We start from the raw sequence: 23757 nt of genomic DNA, 5'->3' as shown, positions 1-23757 counted from the left end.
GTTGTTGACTTCATCAGGGCAGAAAGCATTGTTGGTTGGTGGGGCTGTCTTTTGTGGCTGGTAATCTGTGATGGCCTGGATGCCCTGCTACATGTGGCGGTTTTGTCTCCTCTGGTGGGGCAGGAGACATTTTGGTGAAATTTGGGGAGAATAGTCCTAAGGTTAGAGTGTTTGAAGTCTTCAGGAATAATAATGGCTCCATCACGTGTGCACTTGTTTGTGGATAGCAGCATACAGTTCTTTCATTGCTAGTTTATCATTAGCATCCGGGGGGATATAAACTGCAGTTATCACAGAGGATGTGAACATGCTGTTGTTAAGCCACGTTTCAGTGAAAATCATGACATTGTAGTGATCCAAAGTCATAGTTTGTACATTTCGTTCACCAAGGACCGAACACTGGCCAGGCAGATACTGGGTAGTGGTAGCCTGTGTGGGATTAGCCGTACCTCAGTCCGTAGACGTCAGTGCTTCCCTCTCTTTTGTTTACAATCTCGATGCCACCGACGGTCGGTTCCGGTCGGCGTAGCTGAGTCAGTCTGCTTCGCTGTCCTGGCAATCTCTTCGGGGTGCTGAAGTCTGTTGAATACACTGCTTGTGCATCGAAATCTTAGATCCAAAAGTTGCTGTCTGGCGTAGGAAGTGTTTGCAAAGCTGTAATGAGCAAACAGGCTCGAAACCAGTTGGAAAATAATAACTATATCGAGAATTCTAGTGAGACGCTGAGCCTTGCATTGTGTATGCGTCGCCATCTTGACTTCAGCTTGAGGAGTGACACAGAATCTAAATAGCTGTGACAAACTGCTTACGAGATACTATTTGTACCATTATTTGGATGTGTGACTGCAGATGAAAGGATGTTTGAACGTAATATTGATGGAGACAAGGGCTGTCAACGAGTATTAAAAATTTGAATTTATACTCAAATTGTAAAAAAAATCCAGACCTTTGGTTGTGAAAATTAAGATTCAGTTTTGGGGGGGGGGGGGGAGCACCACTGGGGCTGTGGCTGCACTGACAACCAGGAGTCACAAAACATTTTTTCTGTTGTTCAGCAATTAAGGTTTTTTCCAACAATCCAACCACCCAGACAACATGTCCACCTGGGTACCATATGGGCTCAATGTGTGTTACCTGGGTAAGTGGGCATGGGCTAGAACTGAGCAACCATGGTTGGGTCCCATTAGGGTTATGTATGGGTGAAGTGGGCATGGGTTTGAACTGGTCAACCATTTCTGGGTGCCGTATGGGTTATATGTGGGCTCAGTGGTCATGGGTTAGAACTGGTCAACCACATCTGGGCCTGGTAAGAGTTTTATATGGGCTAAGTGGGCATGGGCTGGAACTGGTCACCCATGTTGGGCTCCCATATGGGTAATCTATGGGCTAAGTGGGCATGGGTTAGAACTGGGCAACCATGGTTGGGTCCCATTAGGGTTGTGTATGGGCTATGAGCCTTTTTGGTTACTCATGACAGTAGTGCAAAACAGACGGAAAAAATAAAAAACCACAAGGAAAAAATACGACTCATGTAATTATTTTACCATACCCCTGGCCAGTGGCCAATTTAGCCATTTGGGGGCTCCAGGTGAACAGTCATTTGGGGGCCCCTGCATCTACCAGTCTAATGTACCTTATATCGCATAATGACATACTCTACAGGGATGAACAAAAGTCACTATCCTTCCTTTCTTCCGTCACACTCGGTCAGTGTTATCCATATTGGATTAAACATCCTTTGCTATGGATATTGCAAAATCTAATATTGTGCCAAAAGACCTCAGCTTCCTGAGCAGGTAGAGTCTGCTCTGTCCTTTTTTATAAAGTGCAGTGATGTTATGAATCCAGTCAAGTTTTGTTGTTCACACCCAACACCCAGGTACTTATAAGATGTCACCATCTCAATGTCCCTTCCCTGGATGTTCACTGGTGATGGGGGAGAGTACGGGCGCCAATGGAAGTCCACAAAATAAATAGGCTTTTGTGGTCAAACGGCATATTTATGTCCAAATGTCCTTAAACAAGTAGTATGTATTGAGATTTCACTCAAGTGTCAAATCTTTATCTGTTACAGGTTGGGAGAATTAAAATTATGGAATACAGTGATAGCTCTTGGACCAAATGACGACAAATTAATGCCAAAGTTCAGGAGCTCTTGCGGGTGGTGGAAACCTTCAAAAAAGACTTTTCTTCAAATGAGGACGTAGTTGCTTTTGAAACGAGCAGCAGAAGTTCCGAGAATCAAAATGAACAGTTGACATCTCGTACAGTTTGCGATACAGCGGACAGTCAAGTCTTTGGGAATCTGAATGAAGAGTTGGACTGTCGTGCGGAAAGGGACCAAGAATCAGATTCTGAAGAAAGGCACCAAATATCAGATTCTGAGGAAAGGGACCAAGATTCAGAGTGCGAGGAAAGGTGCCAAATATCAGATTGAGATGAAAGAGGTGAAGAATCAGATACCGAGATGGTTTATGATTATTGCAGTGAAGCAAAATATTGTCAGAATAATTCAGACATTGTTGAAGGATCTCATCCGTGTAGTGAGATTAAAGATAAGTTGTCTGATTGGGCAGCAAAATGCAATATTTCACATAGTGCCTTGTCAGAACTATTAACTATTTTAAGGCATTGTGGCCTTGACTTGCCAAAAGATCCAAGAACCCTCATGTCAACTGTAAAAGACTGTGAGGTCAAAGAAATGGGAGATGGAAGCTACTACTATTTTGGAGTTGCAAATGCTATTAGTTCACAGCTATCTCATGAATCCTGTAGTAGACACTCTAACCCTCCGGGTCAACATTGATGGCTTATCCCTTTCCAAAAGCTCGAAAATGAGTTGTGGCCTATTTTGGCCAAGATTAAAGAAATTCCAATATCTGATGTATTTATCATTGGTCTGTATGCAGGCCCCTCAAAGCCCCCTTCTACTGGTGAATACTTGAAGGATTTTATTCAGGACCTCAAGCTAGTAACTTCCGAGGGTTTAGATTATAATGGGAAACGTTATAATGTTGCTCTTCCAGATGCCTTCATCTGTGATGCACCTGCCTGTGCCTTCTTAAAAGGTCTCAAGGGCCATACAGGCTAAAGTGCCTGTGAGCGCTGTGTAGAGCATGGGGTTTATCTAAATGGCAAGGTTGTTTTTCCTGACTTGAATGAACCACTCAGAACTGATATGACACTTGAAAGTAGGTGTGATGAGGGACATCACCATTGTGACTCACCTTTACTAGAGCTGGGAAAAGGGATGGTTTCAAGTTTTGTACTTGACTACATGCATTTAGTTTGCTTGGGAAATGTTAGGAGACTTAGAAGTCTGTGGATCCATGGGCCATTAAAGTGTCGGCTTTCATTGTCCAACTATCTCGAGCCACTTGGAATCAATTAGAGAATATATCCCGAGGAATTTTTCGAGAAAACCACGGTCTCTGTGAATTCATGCTTTTGTCTATAGCGATGAGAATTCTTCTCAGTCCAGCTTTGTGTTCAGAGTATTGTGACTATGCTGACAAACTATTAAAATGTTATGTCCAGAACTTTGCAAAGATATATGGACCTTACCAGGTAGTTTACAACACACATTCTCTTATACATCTGGCTGATGACGCACGGAGGTTTGGTGCCCTAGACACTGTTTCGTGTTTCCCATTTGAAAATCATCTTGGGACATTAAGTAAGTTAGTAAGAAGGCCACACGGCGCTGTTCAACAACTCGTAAGGCGTGTAGGTGAAAAACTTAGGCCTATCTCTCAAGAGGAAAGGAGGAATAGCCTGAAACAACCACATTTATGTGGTCCTCTCCCACATATACTGGCTCATATGTAGTACAAGAAGTACAGGCAAGGGGGTGATTTCCCGCTCTCATGGTAGCAACTGTTATAATGTTGAGGGAAGAGTCGCTGTTGTGAAGAACATTGTGGAGTTGTCACCAGGAGCTTCATACGCTGTGTGCCAGTTTTACAAGAGACAAGGGTTCTTCTACAATTACCCTATAGATTCATCTGTTGTGGCGATCAAAACGGTGTCAAAACTGTGAAGAGCTGGATGGAGTGGCTGTGACTGAATTGACAGAAAAAATGATACTGCTTCCAATGGAAGAAGGGAATGTGGCTTTCATTCAGTTACATGACCAGTAACCTATGAACTTTGCAGCATGTTCTACATTGTGGAATTCCCGGATGAGATTACAGGTGATGGAAAGCCTATGGTGGACATTACAACAAGATGTTGGTTCAAGAATGATGAACAGGTAGAATGCTACTGGCCTGTGGGTCTCAATGTCTCGATCAGCAAGGCAGTGAAAAGGATGGTTCAGCCAGATCCTTCAACATGGGTGACATGCCAAGTGCCTGTACTTGGTAGTGCAGGTAAGAACATTTTATGTTTTTTGGGGGTTGGAAAATTTTTTATTTTTATTTTATTTATTTATTTATTTTTTTTTGGGGGGGGGGGGGGTCTGAAGATTTGTGCAAAGTATATTGCTTAATTTCCCCTTCCCCTGTTTTTGTGTTTATTTCTTTTGCAGTGACATTGGCCGCGGCTCGCAAAAAGCTGAAACAGGCAGAGGCTACGTCTGACGTCCAAACGGAACCTGAAAATTCACAGAGGCAATGGAGGTAATGTTTTTTTAAGGCAATGGTTCTAAAACCATTTAAAAACTCGAGAGTCCTGTCCCTTTCTGCTGGAGCTGGACACATATGTGAGCTGTTTGACATGCATTCTAGCCCACACCATGCACAACTAACTGCATGATTGTATAAATTAAAGATCAACTCATTATTTGATTTGTTGTTTCTGTAGCTTTGATCAATGTTTTTCATTATTATATTGTTGCTGTCAGGCAGAAAAATTTTATCGCCACAATTCAATTTTTAATGAAAATATCTACAAACTCGCTAAGCTTTGTGAGCATGTAGATCGGAAATTTTTAAAAAGTTGATGTATATGATTAAAATTAGTTTGATGCGATGTTAAAATGGTTTGCTGTGTATGCTCTGGAACCCTCACAAGGACCAATGGGGATCTCCACACTCCATTTTGAGAACTACTGCTTAAAGAAACTACTTTGCTAAAAGTTATGCTTTTAAATGAATGCAGGCCAACGCAGAAACTCAGGGAGGTTCTCTCGAGTGACAAATCTGAAGTCTGTTCCAAGGATGTAGAACCACCGACACCTCCCTGTGAACTGTCAATGAAAAAAAGCCACCCCACAAAGAGACAGCGGAGCTGCAGTAGGAATTCGAGTTTGTCCAGCAGCCCACCTGAGTCTCCTGGAATCTCTATTGTAAGTATGTAAACTATGGAATTTTGATTTATTATTTATTTAGTAATATAGAGAGAAGTTAACTTCTTCAAATGTAAAATTATGTCTAGGAACCCTGAGTCCGTGGAGCAACCCCAGTCCCATTGGATTCCCCAGTCTGGACAGACAGAGATCAACTGCAGCCCTGATAAGCCCCATCTCTGAAACCCTGAGTCTGTCCACCACAGTTTGAAGACAGACTTCAAGACGCCTCAGCCCGAATGCGAGCACCCCTAGTCAGGCGCCGAGCCAGAGCTGCCGCCCCATTGAAAGCCAGACATCACGAGTCACTGCCCTGATTCAGAGCTGCTTCTCTTCATCTCAGACACCAAGACCCACTACCCCTATGCACAACCCCAGCGAAACCCAGACCCCAAGACATAGCCAACCCTCTTCAAGCCAGACGAGCACCTCTGGGATGAAACAACAAATGTTCATCCAGTTGGTCAAACTTCTCAAGGAGGTGAAGGACACCCAGAGGGCCCATACCAGGATGCTAACCAACCTCCTGAAACAAAAAGAGGGTGTTCAAGTGCTGACTGTGCCAGAGGGAGCTGTATTCCCACTAAACACAGTGGAGGATGTTGAGGCCATGTGTGCCAAGCTTGGTGACGCAGAGTTCAATTCTGCAGTTGTAAGTTCAAATTTCTTATTCACTTCAAAATGTAATTGTATTTTCTAAATCTCTTATTCACTTCAGTATCTATCTTCTAAGGACATTGGTGATTATTTTTTAGCAGAATAGCTTTTGTAGCCTACATCTGGACACCTGTGCATTTCCACACACACACACACACACACACACACACACCCCGACACACACGCAAAAGTAGACATGGTCTTGATCAAATCCAATACAGAATTTCCTTCCTGTGACTTTTATCATAATCAGGTTGCCATGGTTGCGGACATTGGTGGAACTTCATTGGATGACATGAGTGTCAGAAGGATGATGGTGTTCATCATGACCAATGCTCTGTCTCTCCAATACAATCTCTTTGGACATCATGGCAAGAAGTAGTTCTGAGACCTGCCTCTTTTTAATGTTATATACGGTAAATTTGAATTTTTAATAGGCCATTGTAATTCCTTTTGTATTTCTATCTTTAAATAAGGGCTTTTATGCCTTTATTTACATAGTACATAGTGGAGATGAACAGGAGAGATGTGGTGGGGATACCTGTAGTTATATTCATCAGGAATGGGACTCAAACTCGTAATGCAGCAGACCTTAGTCATTCTTGCTGTCAGGCTCTATACATAGTCGTGTAATTTCCTGTACTCTTGTACACATATGCATTATGCATACACATTTCTCGTTTCATTTCTCATTTCTTGTGAGTTTATATACTTATTTGCATTGTGGTTTACAAGAGTTAAATGTTTAATGTTTGAATATTTAGTATATTTGCACAGTCTGGGTTTACTAGATAGTCTTTTAGTTTTTTTTCTCATGAGAGATTGATTTTTTTTTTTTTTTTACACATTGACAGTGAAAAAAACGATGTGCAATACACTTTGTTAAAAGATAAACTGTCTGATATTGTTTTTTGTTTTGTTCTTTCACCCTGGTTAATTTTAAATTTGCTAAATTTTAGGCACTTTTTACATATTGGGGTTTCTGACTGGGTCTTAAGTGGGTTCCAAATGGGCAATTTTTAATCTGAACCACCTTTGCGCCACCTGTGTTTGCCTATATGGGCTTGAACTGGGATCTGCATGGGCCTTAAGCTGGGCAAACTCTATGCCAACACAAGTGTGGCCTACATGGATCGCATATAATTTGCCCAGCTGAAACACACATATGGACCATACTTTCTCACATAAAATAATCTTAAAACCACATTACATACTACTAAAACAGTAGTATTTCGAGAATTGTAACTTATAGTTGTGAGTCCTCTCCTCCGCCATTGTTGCTACGAAATGCATTCTGGGATATGTGGTTGCCCCAAGTCCGCTCAAGTCACCATCCGATGCATCCTCAATAAAATAGGAGGGGCAAGAACACATCCGGGTATTTGACTGTAATTGTCGAGATGCAGACTTTTGAATTGGAACTGTACTTGGACTGAGAGTGATGACGTTTCTCAAGTACACAAGAACACAAGTACAGAGAAGAACGCATATTAACAAACAGCCTACTTCTTGCTAATGTCACTCAGAGGAAAACAAAATGGCTCAACTACCCCTGTAACACATTGGCCACATTTTTGCAAACAGGATTTTGACCTAATCTTGCTGTTTTGTGAATAACATGGAGGGACAACAATTTGCATTTCATTGTACAATCCTGTGTTACAGAATGAAAAATAATAACTATGTACCTTGTAAGTGAGTGCTGGTTGAGCTTAGCCAAACCACAGTGAAAGAAGCACAAATTGAGAGTTGTTGGCAGAAAACATTCATAACTATCTGCCTTGAAAATGTTGACATTTTTTGCTAACATGTAGAAATTGTGGTGTAATTGTGGTTAGGGGGTTATCATTAGGATTCATGCTCAGGAACCTCTACAAACTATATTGAAATCTTGACTATAGTTTTGAGTTATCATGTCCAGAGTGATTCTGATGGTGGTGCTAGAAATGAATAGGGGTCATCATCTGGAAACACACATTATAATTATTATAATTAGACATACAACACATTATATTTTATAAGCTAATATTAGTTATTATTAGTTAGTATTAGTTACAATGTAATTCTAAGCTAATTTTGTATACAAAATATAAATCTGCAAACTAGCGGTCTCAAATGAAGTCAATGTAAAAGTACAATGTTTTCCTCTAAAATGGAGTAGAGTTGAATTATTAAGTTAAGTACAAGTATATAGAATTTGAGAGGAGTAAATGTATTCATGTTAGAAGCAAAAAACAAAAAACCCCATAGCTATGAGAACAAACAGTTGTTGGTGTGGCACAGTGTAGCAGTCAGTAAGACGATATCACATTCTGTTTTTCCTCTTGTGAGTTCAGAGTGCTTTCACAGAAAACCTCACACACAAAGAAATGCTCACAGACAGCAACAGCTGGAGGACTTACCACTGGAGCAGTTGGATCCTCCCCAGCCCGGCTCACACTGGCAGGTGTTGGGGGCCATACAATGGCCGTGAACACAGCTCTCTGCACAATGAGCTAGACATGGGGGAGACAGGAAGACAGAGATCAGTGCAGTAAGACTTTAAAATATATATATCTGCATCAGAATTAGTCATGTAAGGGTAAAAAAAATAAAAGTTCCAAATTTTACTTTTTACAGAGCTGTTGAATGAAGATGTGGCACTTGAAACTGACTTTTAAATTAGAACTTGCAACTCTCTGTTGTGAGACTTGGCTTACTTGAGACCTCTATGTCTCAAGACTTGACTTGACTGAATTCAAAATAAGACTGGACCACTCTTTCAAAAATTGTCAGTCAAGTTATATATAATCATTGTCTTCAGCTCTAAATGATTTTCACTGGGAAATGCCCATATTGTTTTCAAAAGAGCAGAGTGATTTTAACAGATTTGTTTTCTTCCAAAACAGCTGTTTTCAGGGAAACAGCAGGCAGCTGCTGAAAAAAGGCTGATGAAAGCACTGAGACTAAAGACTGATTTTGTTCAGATTTTTGTACTGCTTCAAAATGGTTTGTTTGTATTTTTACAAACATTGTAGCATTGTGCTGCTAAATATCTAAATCTGTCATCAGTGAACCATCACACATTGAAATAAACAAATCCATTTCATTAACTACGCTTCACATATTCTAACGTGCAACTGGCAAACTGACTCCACCCAAGCAAAAAGGACTACATTTAAACTTAATGCAACTCGACTTCCTTTCCAATTGGAAATGCAATGTTGCCTGGACTATCTGGCAATTCCTCCCTCCTGCAGTTTTTGTTGAGGAGCTCAGTGGGCAACATGTGATAGTTGCTTACACAACAGAGCATTTTCGCATCAAAATAAATTCCCCTGTGAACTCCAGGGGCATATTATCATAGCTCCTGCATGACTCAAACTGTGGCCTCCATCTCCACCGAAGCGCACTGATTTTCTGACAGGCTGTGTGTTAACATAATGCTTTCTTTTACTGTGACTGCTAAACAACTGTTTTTTTTTCATCAGCCACTTTAACTCCTGTCACTGCCTGCTGGCTACTGACAGAGAGGGGTGTAGAGTACACAATAGACTCATTCGCAAGTGAAGCAACAACAGAAGACACAACTTCTGTTTTTAACATCACTGACAAGTGACCATTGTCATTCAACTAAACTGTGTTTCCCAGTTTCCTCAGCATGTAGAGCCAATATGTAATCACACTTACAAAATATGCTGCTCCTATCCATCCATTATTGTAATACTCATCAAATTCAGTTATGTGCATTACGCTTTGGTTTTAATACTCTATTCACTGTTCCAGGTCATTTACATGTGTGTGTATATATACATATACAGTACCAGTCAAAAGTTTGGACAAACCTTCTCATTCAATGGTTTTTCTTTCTGGATTTATTTTTTTTTCTGAATTGTACAATAATACTGAAGACATCCAAACCTCTCATTTCAGTTGGGTTAAGGTCAGGTGATTGTGGAGGCCAGGTCATCTGACACAGTACTCCATCACTCTTTCTTGGTCAAATAGCCCTTACATAGCCATGAGGTATGTTTGGGGTTATTGTCCTGTTGAAAAAAAAAATGATGGTCCCACTAAGTGCAAACCAGATGGGATGGCATATCGCTGCAGAATGCTGTGGTAACTATGCTGGTTAAGTATGTTTTGAATTGTGAATAACTCACCAGTGTGACACCAACAGTGTCACCAGCAAAGCACCCCCACACCATCACACCTCCTCTTCCATGCTTCACCATGGGAACCACACATTTAGAAACCATCCGCTCACCTTTTCTGCGTCTCACAAAGACATGGTGGATGGAGCCAAAAATCTCAAATTTGGACTCTTCAGACCAAAGGGCAGATTTCCCTGGTCTAATGTCCACTCCTTGTGTTTCTTGGTCCAAGAGAATGATTCTTCTTCTTCTTCTTCTTCTTCTTCTTCTTCTTCTTCTTCTTCTTCTTCTTCTTCTTCAGAAGTGGTTTCTGTGCAGCATTTGGACCATGGAGGCCTGATTCACACAGTCTCCTCTGAACAGTTGATGTTGAGATGTGTCTGCTACTTGAACTCTGTGAAGCATTTATGTGAGCTCTAATCAGAGGCACTGTTAATTAGCGGTTTCTGAGGCTGGTAACACTGATGAATTTATTTCCTCATCTCAAACAATTTATTGAAACAAAAGCCAACAACAGTGGTGGGTATACCACAACAAAAAATGTCAGTGTCTCATTAACTTGTCATGTGCCCTTGAACATCAATTACAGCTTGACAACAACATCTCATGCTGTTCACAAATCAACTTATTGTCTGCTGAGGCATGGCATCCCACTCTTCTTGAAGGGTGGCCCCATAGGTTCTGGGGTACAGAGTTAGAGGTACTACACAGCAACTCAGCTGATCACATAGGTTTTCTATGGGATTCAGGTCCGGAGAAAGTGCAGGCCACTCCATTTGAGGTACCCCAGTCTCCAGCAGCCATTCCCTATTGATGCAACCTCAATGAGATGGAGTCCATGAAGATGAAATTAGGCCTGTGTTGTTCATGCAGGGACATGACTGGATAAATGATGTTATTCAGGTAGTGTGGGCTTGCCACTGTACCATTCACAAAGTGTAGGGTGGTTCTGCATTGAGTAGACACACCTGCCCACACTGTAACACCACCACCATCAAAGGCTCGTCTGGTGACAACAGTGGCTGATACATAGTGCTCTCCTTGACATCTCCAACATCGTTGGCGGCCATCATTTCTGCTCAACATGAATCGACTTTCATCAGAGAACAGCACTGAGGCCCACTGATCCCTCGTCCAGCATAAATGCTCCCTGGCCCATGCAAGACGATGACCCTTATGCTGGTGGTGTGGTCAAGTACCCTTGCAGGTCGTCTAGCATGCTGACCACGCTAATGTAAATGGTTTTGAATGGTCTGACGTGACACTTGGGTGCCTCTCACCTCCCTTAAATGTGCCTGGAGTTGAGTGCAATTCATCATCCGGTTCCGCAGGGCACTGTTCACAATGAAGAAGTCATCAGTGTGGGATGTGGCCAAAGGAGTGCACTTTTATGCCTTTCTGTGACTCTTCCAGTCTCTCTGTATCTCTGTTGCAACCTGCTGATGGTCACAGTCTTTGACACTCTAAGCCCAGTGGCCCCTTCCCTCTGAAAACATCCTGTTTGAAGCCTCGCAATGGCAAGGTACTGATGATCGATTGTTGGGTAATACCAATACCAATACTAATTGAACCAGGAAATTAATTGGTCGATGCATGAATCAATCACCTGTTTTTGCCTATCAGCTCCTTGTTAGAGAACAGCAAGTTGTCCAAAAAGTACTGAAACATTGAACAGTTGGACATGTGCATTCAAAAGTTTAGAGAAGGTCAAATTAAGTTCACCTGTAAAGGTTATAGTGCATTTTAGGTTCATCCTGAAATTTCACCTGAAAGCCGAATATCCCTAACTTTTCGTGAGTAGTGTATGTTCCTTCATAGTTTGGATGTCTTCAGTATTAATCTACAATTTAGTAAAAAAAAACAAAATAAAGAAAAACCATTGAATGAGAAGGTGTGTCCAAACTTTTGACTGGTACTGTACATGTGTATGTGCGTTTGTGTGTGTGAGCCCAGAGATTAGTGGATGACATGATGTATGTCCTGAGCCACAGCTTCCAAAGAAGCATACGCTCTGTTTGCCATGACTAACAAAATCTACTAAATCATAACATAATTCTGGTGTACAGTCATGTATTTATCAAACCCTTAAGTGTGGCCCAATGTATGTCCAGTATCCACTTAAACCTTTTGCCTCTTAACAATATTTGTCAACCCCACTATGTGTGTGTGTGTGTGTGTGTGTGTGTGTGTGTGTGTGAGAGAGAGAGAGAGAGACAGAGAGAGAGAGAGAGAGAGAGAGAGAGAGAGAGAGAGAGAGAGAGAGAGAGAGAGAGAGAGAGAAGATACTCACGAGCACAGATCTCTCCATTCTCATAGAAGCCTGGGCAGCACTGGGACTTTCTCCGGTACATGGTCTTCTCTCCTCTACGATATGCTGTACGATAGCTCACCCTGCACACAGACAGGATTGAGGTCACAGACAGGATCAGACACTCAGTAAAGGAAATCCTTATAGATACATAAACACTTTTTTTTTTGTGCTCATTTCATTCCATATATAAAACGCGGAGTGGAATGTGAAGAGTGCATTGTCTATATATGGAACTAGCTATAACTAATCCTTTAACTCTGTCCTGATTAGGGTCCTGTCCAGTCTGTGTATCATAATCAATCATAATTATACATAATTAAGTAAAGTTTTTCAATACATACCTTTAAAGCACTGCGTATCACAAACTCTTCCCCTAACTTGTTATAAAAGCATCTAGTATATTTACAGCTGACTTAACCTCAGTGTGCTCAAAGCAGCTGGCACACAATACTATCAGGTCACAGCATCCAACAACCACTGTAGCCAACAGTTTGTTGTGGGCCAGAAAACTTAATAGAAGAAGGAGGCAGCAACAGTCATCAATACACATTTTTCATGTACACCCATTTCTCATCAACACATCTCACCCAGTGAAGTAACTAACTGTGAGAGATGTCCAAAACACAACAGACATTAAGTGTGTACTTTGGTGTTCTGACACTGACATAGAAACATCAATCCGAAACTGAACAGAAGAAAACAGTTTTTTTCTTTCTGAAAAGTGGCTACAAGACATGCCATGGCTTGAATGAGAAATGCACAAACTATCAGAGGGGGGTAAGAACTAAGTCCTTGCTATAACGTTACATACCAACGGTAACAACAAGATGTGGAAGGAAACATTACAAGCAGCGGACACCAATTTCTCTATTGCCAGCTGTAAGAACCAACACAAAATTCTTAATTTACTCCCAGTCTCAGTGGATTAACTTGATGGAAATGCTCCCACAACAACAACAACAACAACAACAACAACAACTGTAAAAGTCTGAGGCTATATGTGCGTGCTATTCATATTCCTCTGGACTGCTTTGAAGGCAACACAAGAGCAGGGTTTGCTTAGAAACTGAAGCTTTAGGATGGATTGATACTGACTTCAAACCTAGAACCTTTCAGTTTTATTCAAGCACAGCCAAAACTGTGTTAATGTTTTGAATGAATGAATGTTACCATATTTTAAGTCAATTAAATAACTAGAAAACTAGCTTTGATGTTGGGAACAGTTTTTTCATGTTGCTTTTTAAAAATTTAAACAACTGTTGAAAATGTTTAACAATTTTCCCTCTGGGATCAATAAAGTATTGATTTAAAGACTGATTTTTGTGTAATCATCTCCTTTTGTGCAGTCAATGCCTTACATTGTTAATAGAGTGAAATAAGGGAATTGAGGAGTATCCCTTTAATTCTTGTAAGTCTGTTATATATAATATGGTCACAGTAAAAAACAACAACTGACATTTAAATTTTAGTTCATATCATGCATCCCAAGCTTAAAGTAGGCAGGAAAGCACTTGGAAGCGTTTTCTGTGTATGGTTTGGTGCAGATTGTTACTGCAACATCAGCAAGGTGGTTAAATTGTCTCAGATCTACAGATCTCATCCATTACATACTTGTCTCTCAGCCTTGATGCACATTCGCCTGTCAAAAACGACCACAGAGACAGTTGACTCAAAGCCAGCTGTTGACCTGTGAATGTAGACAGCTAATTTGAGACTAAACAAGGAGCTGGGAGGTACATTGTCATCATCTACCATGGAGGACACTCAAGTGGACAGCGTGGAAATGTGTGTTTATTATGACCATGCTACGTATGGAGCGAGTACCAAACACCATCTCCTGGTACTCACCTGAATACCTGAATAAAGCTGATAAATTGAGTACTGAGTATCTCATTGAGTATATTTCAAAAAGGATTAGCAAATTATCACATTCTGTTTTATGGTTTACACAGCAACAGCTTCTTTGGAATCGGGGTTGTAGCTGTGCAGATTGATTTGTCTATATAGCATTACCATGCCACAATAACATAAGTTTGACAAAAATAAAAGATGTCAAGATCATTCCTGTAATGGACTGCCTGACTTGAGAAACTTTCGATATATATTATGGCTGACAGGGGAAGTATACAGTAGTTCTAGTCTGCATCAGGCCTCAGTGAAGTGGTCCTCACCTGTGTCTGGTGCACTTGAACCAGTTGATTATGTCAGTGCAGCTGGTGTAATAAATCTGATCAAAAGGATGGGCGTACGACTCTTGCACTGTCACTGAGTAACTGAAAACACAGGAAGAGAGAGAGAAGAGAAAAATCAGACACAAGGAGCAGAATGCAGAATAATGTGTGTGTGTGTGTGTGTGTGTGTGTGTGTGTGTGTGTGTGTGTGTGTGTGTGTGCGTGTGTGCGTGTGTGTGTGCGTGTGTGTGTGCATGTGTGTGTGTGTGTGTGTGTGTGTGCGTGCCTGTGCGCTCATGTATTACTCATGTTGTGATCTACACAGTTTACACAGTCACATGTGGGGACTCACAGTCACATGTGGGGACAAAATACAGGTCCCCACAAGTTAAATCATTAAATTTTAGGGTGAAGACTGAGGATATGATTACGGGTTAGGTAAGGTTAGGTTTGGGTAAAAGCGCAGTGCTCTTGGGGGAGCACTGCAAGGGGCACGGGCTCTGGGGGCTGTGGGGATCCAAAGGATCTTTTTATTTTTATCTTTTTATTTTTGGGATCAAAGGATCTTTGATCCTTAAAAATTACTTAAAAACCTGGCCAAGAGTATTGTTTAAAAATGCATGGTGGATTGGGCAACGGAGCAGGCCGGCAGTGGGAACTTGTATATTTATCAAAGTACCCCATCTTTCCAGGTTAGGTATAGGGTTAGGAATTGGCAAATAGTGCACCGGTGACCCCTGTTTCCATCCAGGTGGTCAGTGTGGACATATGTACCTGGGGGTACATATTGACAATAAACTGGACTGGGCAAAGAACACTGACGCTCTCTACACGAAGGGCCAGAGTTGTCTCTATTTTCTGAGGTGACTGAGGTCCTTCAACATCTGCCGGACTGTGCTCAGGATCTTCTATGAGTCTGTGGTGACTAGTGCTATTCTCTATGCTGTTGCGTGCTGGGGCACCAACACCAACAGACTCAATAAACTGATCCGTAAGGCCAGCGACATTGTGGGAATGGAGCGTGACTCTCTGACGGTGGCGTCAGAGAGCAGGATGCCAACTAAGCTACGGACTATCCTGGACAATGTCTCACACCCAATTCTTGATGTGCTGGTCATGCACAAGAGTGCTTTCAGTGACTCATCCCATCAAAATGCACGACTGAACACCATAGGAAATCATTCCAGCCTGTGAACATCAAACTGTACAGCTCCTCCCTCTGAATGGCCCTTCGACTTTTTCAATATACATCCTATTGGATGTCACGATGGGCACTGGCTCAGGGGAAACAAAAGGGGGAAAGACATAGTCTTGTTAAAAAGCCCTTTATAATAAAACCAAATGATAGTTAAAAGAGGGTCTCCCAGAAAAAGCTTAAAAGACGTTATTGAACCTTCTGTTGAAAAAAAGAATAAAATAAGTAAGATAAAATAAAATGAGGTAAAATAAGGCGACAAACCATAAGGTAGGACTACTGTATTTATTTAAGGGGCAGCCCAAGGCGCAGGTCAGGAAGCAAGAATATAATGTGATTGAATTAAAGGGGGAGCAGGAGTTGCTCAAAGTGCTCCTTCCACTGCCAGACTACCTCCTCCGTAGAGGTCAACAGTGTCCCATCCTTACTGTATACAGCTTGGATGATTTCCCCGATAACGAAATCAGTCATCGACCTTCGACCTAGGGCACTCTGGTACCATGTACACTTATGAGCGTCCTTATGTTCGACCATGGTGTTCATTATGGACAGTCCATGACTAGCACAGAAGTCCAGTAACAAACAACCGCTCAGGTTCAGATCAGGGGGGGCCATTCCTCCCAGTCACGCCTCTCCAGGTGTCTCCATCATTGCCCACGTGTGCGTTGAAGTCCCCCAGAAATCCCTATACCGGAGCCCCATGCAGGACTCCACTCAGGGTCTCCAAGAAGGCCCAATACTCTGAACTGCTGTTCAGTGCATATGCATAAACAACAGTCAGAGTTTTCCCCCCCATACCCCGAAGACGTAGGGAGGCAACTCTCTCATCCACTGGGGGTAAACTCCAACGTAGTGACACTTAGCCGAGGATTTGTGAGTATCCCCACACCCGCATGGTGCCTCACACCTTGGGCGACTCCGGAGAAGAAAAGAGTCCAACCCCTATCCAGGACAATGGCTCCAGAGCCGACGCTATGCATAGAGGTGAGCCCCACCAGATCAAACTAGCACGCACAAGCTCCGGCTCCTTCCCCCACAGAGAGGTGATGTTCCACAACCCCAGAGCCAGCTTCTGCTGCCCAGGTCTGGTCCATGAAGATCCCCGGCCTTCTTTGCCACCCATATGGCAGTGCACCCGACCCCAGCGATTTCTCCTGCAGGTGGTGGGCCCACAGGATAAAGATGAGGGTGCCACGTAACCTTTTGGGCTGCACCTGGCTGGGCTCCATGGCAGGCCCAACCACCAGGTGCTTGCTGACGGGCCCTCCGTACAGGCCTGGCTCCAGACGGGGGCTCCCGGGCTTCCTCCAGGCCGGGTATAACCTCTTCTTTGTGTTTTTTGGTTCTTTCATGGGGTGTGAAGCAGCTGGGACGAGGATGAGCACCTCTAAATCTGAGGCCATGGTTCTCAGCAGGAAACCGATGGATTGCCTACTCCTCATAGGGAATGAGTCCTTGCCCCAAGTGAAGGAGTTCAAGTACCTCGGGATCTTGTTCACGAGTGAGGGGACAATGGAACGTGAGATTGGTCGGAGAACCAGAGCAGTGGGGGTGGTATTGCATTCACTCTACTGCACCGTTGTGACAAAAAGAGAGCTGAGTCAGAAGGCAAAGCTCTCAATCTACCGGACAGTCTTTGTTCCAATTCTCACCTATGGTCATGAGGGCTGGCTCATGACCGAAAGAACTTGATCATAGGTACAAGCGGCCAAAAAGGGTTTCCTCAGGAGGATGGCTGGCATCCCCCTTAGAGATAGGGTGAGAAGCTCAGTCATTCGTGAGGGACTCAGAGTAGAGCCGCTGCTCGGTGGTTCAGGCGGGGAAGACCCAGGACTAGCTGGAGAGATTATATCTCCGCACTGGCCTGGGAACGCCTAGGAATCTCCCAGTTAGAAGTCTGGGGTCCCCTGCTGAAGCTGTTGCCCCCGCAACCCGACTCCGGATAAGCGGTGGAAGATGAGATGAGATGAATTACAACCTTTTCTCCCCTTCTTGGATACAGTTTAAAAGGACATTTTCAGCCCCAGGATTTTCAGAAGAGTATGATAAAATGACTGTTTGTTGTCAGGAAGATATAAATATAATAATTTAATGGAAGACTATAAATAAACAAATAACATCATAAAATACTGGATTGATTAAAAAAATTGGTGCAGTAATAAGACACACACACACACACACACATATGTAAATATTGTTAAAAGTGATGACAGATCATGCAAACACACATAAATATTGGAGTGTAAAATATATATAAATAGGACAGATAAAAAGTGCCTTAAATTGGGGGTTAAGTGCTAAAATAAGTGCTATTGGTTTAAATCTTCCCTGCGATCGGCTGGCGACCGACCCCGCCTCTCGCCCATTGACAGCCGAGATAGGCTCCCCCCCGCGACCCTGAAAGGGATAAGCGGCATAGAAAATGGATGGATGGATGGATGGATGGTTTAAATCTTAAAATACAATATAAGGCGCTCTAAAAGTTCAAGCAATCCAGCATATAAATATAGAGTAAGATACGTAAAATTTAAATATAAATACATGACAAAATGAATTAAAATGAGAATTCCTAAGACAAGACAGTCATCAAACATCTCAATTTCTTTTAAAAAAAGGGGGGGGGGGGGGGGTAATATTCCATTAAAAGAAAGGGAAAGAGATATATATGGATGGATCCTCCTTAGAATTTTTCATTTAGTCCAGTTGGTTGAATGGTCTTTAATTGATGGATCCATCTCCTCTCAGCCACCTGTCGCTGCGCCATGGACCACCGCTGCTTGCTCTCCAGACCCATACTCTGGAGGTTGTGGGGGCCATGGAGTTTAAAATGGGTGTATAAAACGCTAGCGCCATTCCCACTGTTCATCTTAAAAATATGTTGTTTAATTCTTAAAATTAATTGGTTGCCCGTCTCCCCCACATACAGTTTGTGGCAGGCCTTACATTTAATGGCATAAATTACATTTTTTGATGTGGGTTTCTCGGCCTGCCACAAATTTAAACCAAATTTCGCATAAGGGTTAAAAATGTGGGGGAGGCAGACAAATGCAATTTCTGAGCCTCAAAGCACCTCCTCCTTCCCAGTGCTGCTATTTAAATTTGTATGCACCAGGATGTCTTTTAAGTTTTTGTTTCTTCGATAGGCAGAGATCATGCAGCACCCCCTCAACGACTCACAGGTCTCCCCCGCCCCCTGGAAATTTCCTCAGAGAGATATAATAAGTTTCAGTGTGCTCTCCGAGTATGTCATCACTAGGGGGACAAGGGACAGGTCGGAGGATCCAGTTACGCTGTTTTTCTTGTTTTTGTTTTTATTAAAGGTGCCACCGACTTCAGAGGAGACGCTTCAAGTAACCCCGAGGCCTCAATGCACTGAAGAGGATGCTGGTGTGCTCCTCCATATGCTCCGGGAAGGTGCATATCCTGTGGAAGCAGATCAGCTGGGATTTAATCAGACCTCTGTGCATGTGCCTGGGATAATAGCTGGACTTGTGGAGGAGAGCGTGGTGGTCTGTGTCCTTAAAAAACATTTTTGTTGCCAGTGATTTTTCCTTTCCTTAGTTTTATTTTGGGGTGGTGTGAATTAAGTGTGGCCAAAAGGAGAAAAAATCCTGTTCTGTGCCCCCCCCCCCCAGAGGCCAAAGATGTTGTCCAGGTACCGGAGATATAAAAGGGGTTTGGTGGGTGATTTTGCTATTGCTATCTCCTCCAAGTGGGCCAAATAGATGCCTGCATATGCTGGTTTTCGGCCCATTGCACAACCGTACAGCCGGAGATAAATAATGATAAGTATAATAATAAGTCTCCAGGAAATGAATGTAAGTCTATGCAAGTGATGAAAAACCCCTTGTGTATGTGTGTGTGCGTGCGTGCGTGTGTGCGTGTGTTTGTGTATGTGTGTTTGTGTTGCAGGGTTTTGTGCATGATATGCCACCCATGCTTATCCAACAGGACTCTGCTCCACCCCATGTACCATTACCCATTTTACTCTCTGTGTGGCCTTGCATTTCTGTGGCCTCCATTAACTAACTTATGACTGCCTCGTGAGCTGGTGGAACCACAGCCTCTTTGCCAGCATGCACTTTTCATTTTATTACTGTATCAACTATGAGTAGAGTTAAAGATTACCATCATTATCAATTTATGTATTGTTAGTTACACTTTTTTTTTTTTTTCATTTAATTGTTTAATGAATGGAATGGTTTACTCTACGAAATGTCCAAATAATAAGTATAATCTTCACATAGTCCTTCTACTTATTTTAAGCCAAACCATGATCTTTACCTAAATCTAAGCAAGTAGCTGCTTAAACCTAGGCAAACATTAACAACACAGTGGTGAAGGTCTGATATGACAAAGATCTGCTGTTTTAGCCACCTGTTGCTGGTTGTCTTATACTCTGATACACTTAGTTTTGGGAGTCACTGGCAATCAACAAAGTCAGTTGTTTAGGTTAAGCATTCGATTGCATAAAATCATTTTTAAATGTTCTTCATTTCCTCAAATAACCCATAGCAGGTGGTTGTAATCCAATGAAAGCTGAATATGCACAAATGTGAAAACAGTCTACAGGCAAGCCTACGGTTTGACATGTGTCACCAATGTTCTCTCTTTTAAACAGCTTTTCTTTCAAGGGCATTTCTGTTTGCCCACAAATACATGTCTGTTTACATCATTCCTTTTGGATAATAATTATTATTATTGTTATTAAGAAATTCTAGAAACATAAATTAGTTTACATTTTTAGCCCCCTGAAAGAAAAACTTACTATCATATTTGTTTTCTCAACCCTTCTTTAGACAATGAGCATTTTTCCCATGCACTCTGAAAACTGACTTCACATTTCCTTAAATTACCATTTTCATAAAAGACAGCAAATTCATTCAATTTGTACCACAATTTTCCCAAAAACTTGATTGAGATTTTCTTAAAAAGCCTCATTATCATGAACCTGAAAAACTATGTGTGTCCCAGGCCACTCTACTCATTTCTCTCTTGGGAGGCTCTGACTGTGTATGCAGCTGTTACCTCAGATTAGTCACTGACAGGCAATATAGCTGGGAAATCTGCCTCCACCTTTCTTCTTTTACATCTCAATTAATGGATTTCCAAGTTTTCGTTTAATTTTGAAATCAGCCAACAGATTCGTTTACCCTTTTTAACACCTTTGTTTTGAAAAAGATTAGTGATTATAATTGGTCTTCAGATTTATATGTGGGTATAATTTCATTCATTAATACTTCTATCAGACAGAAATGTATAAACCAATGAGATAAAACATGTCATTGAGTTAGCTTAAGAAGTGTTGTTCAGTATAGGGCTGGGCGATATGGCTGAAAACTCTATCACGATATGAGTGTTTTATATCGGTCGATATCGATAATTATTGATATTTCTATGACCTATTTAAAATAAGGACCAGGAGAAAACTACATTCAATTTAAGCATTTTTATTTTACATTTAACCTTTCTCTGATTATAATCCCCTCAGCTATCAAGGCAGAAAGAAAAGGAAATGTCAACACAACCATGGAAAACCCTCAAATAATAAATTTGAGCATAAACAGAGAGAAACCTGAGAACTTCTTTTTTCTGCAGGTTCAGTGCAGGAACTTCACAAGCTGATTCACCTTCTGGTGAATAAAATGTTTTCAGATATGTGCACTGTTTTGGAAACATAGCAGAAACTGAGGTAGACTTGACATCTGTAACATACAAACAAACATGATAGACAGTACAGTAAGATTGACTGAACTATAAAACCAGCCTAGACATATGAATAACTTTAGTCACTCTTCTTACTCTAAACATACATGAACTATTCAATTATATTTTTATTGCAAGTGTGTTTTAAAAAAAAAAAAAGCACATGTAAGAGATGTTTGTAACCTGGCTTCTACACAGTGCTCAGCGGAAGCATGTCTTTAGCTATATGATATGTCACTGCCTCCATTATGTCTTTGTGCCTTTTAGATGATTTGTCATCAGGCACTGAAGCAGATGCATGGTGGTCAGCTGCTTGTGCGGTGGTGCTGCGGTTGCAGATGTTGTTGGACGTTGGCGAATACGGCTGCGCTCCAAAGAGTGAGCGCAGCTAAGGTGGTTAAATAAGTTTGTGGTATTACCGGTCTTGGTGGGGACGACAGTCTTGCATAAGTTACAGACCACATTGGCCCGACTACGGTCCAACAATAACAATAACAATAACTCCATACTGGCGAGCTGACTTTCCCTATTTAATCGACAGTTTCTGTGCTCGCTGCAGCGCTTTCTATTTCTCATCTCACTCCTCGCGAAGCATCAAACACGAGACAATGAGATAGCGCAACCGAACTTGATAATGTTACATGATTGGCGTGTTAGCGTGTCCCTCTGACTGATTAGCGATTACTCCCTACGTTGCTCGGTTACCTGAGAGCAAGTGCCTTTGTTCATGCAACCAACCTTGCTTCGCAATTTTAGGTTTCTTCCTACGAAGAAAAAAAAAAAAGAAAAAATATTATTGAATTTTTTATCGAACGCATTTTTTATTGATATTGATGACGTGTCTATCGCGAGACATATCGCTATCGTTTTATCGCCCAGTCCTAAAAGTGCAACACATCTCCTTTGCATACAGTTGATCAGGTTGTTGATTGTGGCCTGTGGAATGTTGGTCCACTCTTCAATGAAGAAGAAGAAGAAAGAAGAAATGTACTTCATTAATCACAACACACAGTTTACACTGAGTTAGTTGCACACTACACACCATGCTTCACGTGAAATTATTTTTCTCTGCATTTATCCCATCCTCAGTCTGTTGATCCTCCGCGGCAGACCAGGAGCAGTGGGCTGCCGGCCGACACCGGCGCCCGCCACTTCTCCGTCACCATTGGTCAGGTTTTGATCTTCTTGCATGTTTTTAGTGGGCGTGATTAAGAAGGAAACCCCGGGTGAACGCGGGGAGAATATGCAAACTCCACACAAAAAGGCACACAGGACACGCCACCAGCGCCCACAGCAGGATTCAAGCCGGGGACCTTCTAGCTGTGAGGTGACAGCGTCACCACTTGGCTGTATTGCTACCCAATGGCTGTGCCAAGTTGCTGGATATTGGCAGGAACTGGAACACGCTGTCATATATGCCAATCCAGAGCATCCCAATGGGTGACATGTCTGACGAGTGTGCTGTCCATGCAAGAACTGGGATGTTTTCAGCTTCCAGGAATTTGTGTACAAATCCTTGCAACATGGGGCCGTGCATTATCATGCTGCAACATGAGGTGATGGTCATGGATGAATGGCACAACAATAGGTTTCAGGATCTCAGCACGGTATCTCTGTGCATTCAAAATGCCATCAATAAAATGCACCTGTGTTTGTTGTCCATAACATACGTCTGCCCATACCATAACCCCACTACCACCATGGGCCACTCGATCCACAACATTGACATCACTAAACCGCTCACCCACATGACGCCACACACGCTGTCTCCCATCTGCCCTGAACAGTGAAAACAGGGATTCATCCATGAAGAGAACACCTCTCCAACGTGCCAGACGCCATCGAATGTAAGCTTTTGCCCACTGAAGTCAGTTACAAAGACCCCGATGAGGGCGACGAGCATGTAGATGAGCTTCCCTGAGACTGTTTCTGACAGTTTGTGCAGAAATTATTTGGCTATGTAAACCGATTGTTGCAGCAGCTGTCCGGGTGGCTGGTCTCAAAGCTGGTCTTCACCAGCTCTGGTGGACATTCCTGCAGTCAGCACGCCAATTGCACGCTCCCTCAAAACTTGCGACATCTGTGGCATTGTGCTGTGTGATAAAACTGTACATTTTACAGTGGCCTTTTATTGTGGCCAGCCTAAGGCACACCTGTGCAATAATCATGCTGTCTAACCAGCATCTTGATATGCCACACCTGTGAGGTGGGATGGATTACCTTGGCAAAGGAGAAGTGCTCACTAACACAGATTTAGACAGATTTGTGAACAATATTTGAGAGAAATGGATCTTTTG

The 23757-nt window shown here is 42.3% G+C and overlaps 1 protein-coding gene across 1 annotated transcript in view; it reads right to left on the bottom strand.

The window, feature by feature from the left end:
* The window catches only part of megf10 (multiple EGF-like-domains 10), a 144936-nt gene that overhangs the window by 107455 nt on the left and 13724 nt on the right, over positions 1–23757 (bottom strand). Inside the window, exons 3-5 of the mRNA XM_070988485.1 lie at positions 14560–14661; positions 12368–12468; positions 8347–8439 (exon numbers count right to left, since the gene is read on the bottom strand). Coding sequence (XP_070844586.1) covers positions 8347–8439; positions 12368–12468; positions 14560–14661 — 296 coding nt within the window. The remainder of the gene's footprint in view (positions 1–8346; positions 8440–12367; positions 12469–14559; positions 14662–23757) is intronic.

The sequence above is a fragment of the Chaetodon trifascialis genome, chromosome 20, assembly GCF_039877785.1.
Source record: "Chaetodon trifascialis isolate fChaTrf1 chromosome 20, fChaTrf1.hap1, whole genome shotgun sequence".
Classification (NCBI taxonomy): domain Eukaryota; kingdom Metazoa; phylum Chordata; class Actinopteri; order Chaetodontiformes; family Chaetodontidae; genus Chaetodon; species Chaetodon trifascialis.
The sequence above is the reverse complement of the archived record's forward strand: the minus strand, read 5'-3'. Positions and strand labels throughout refer to the sequence as shown.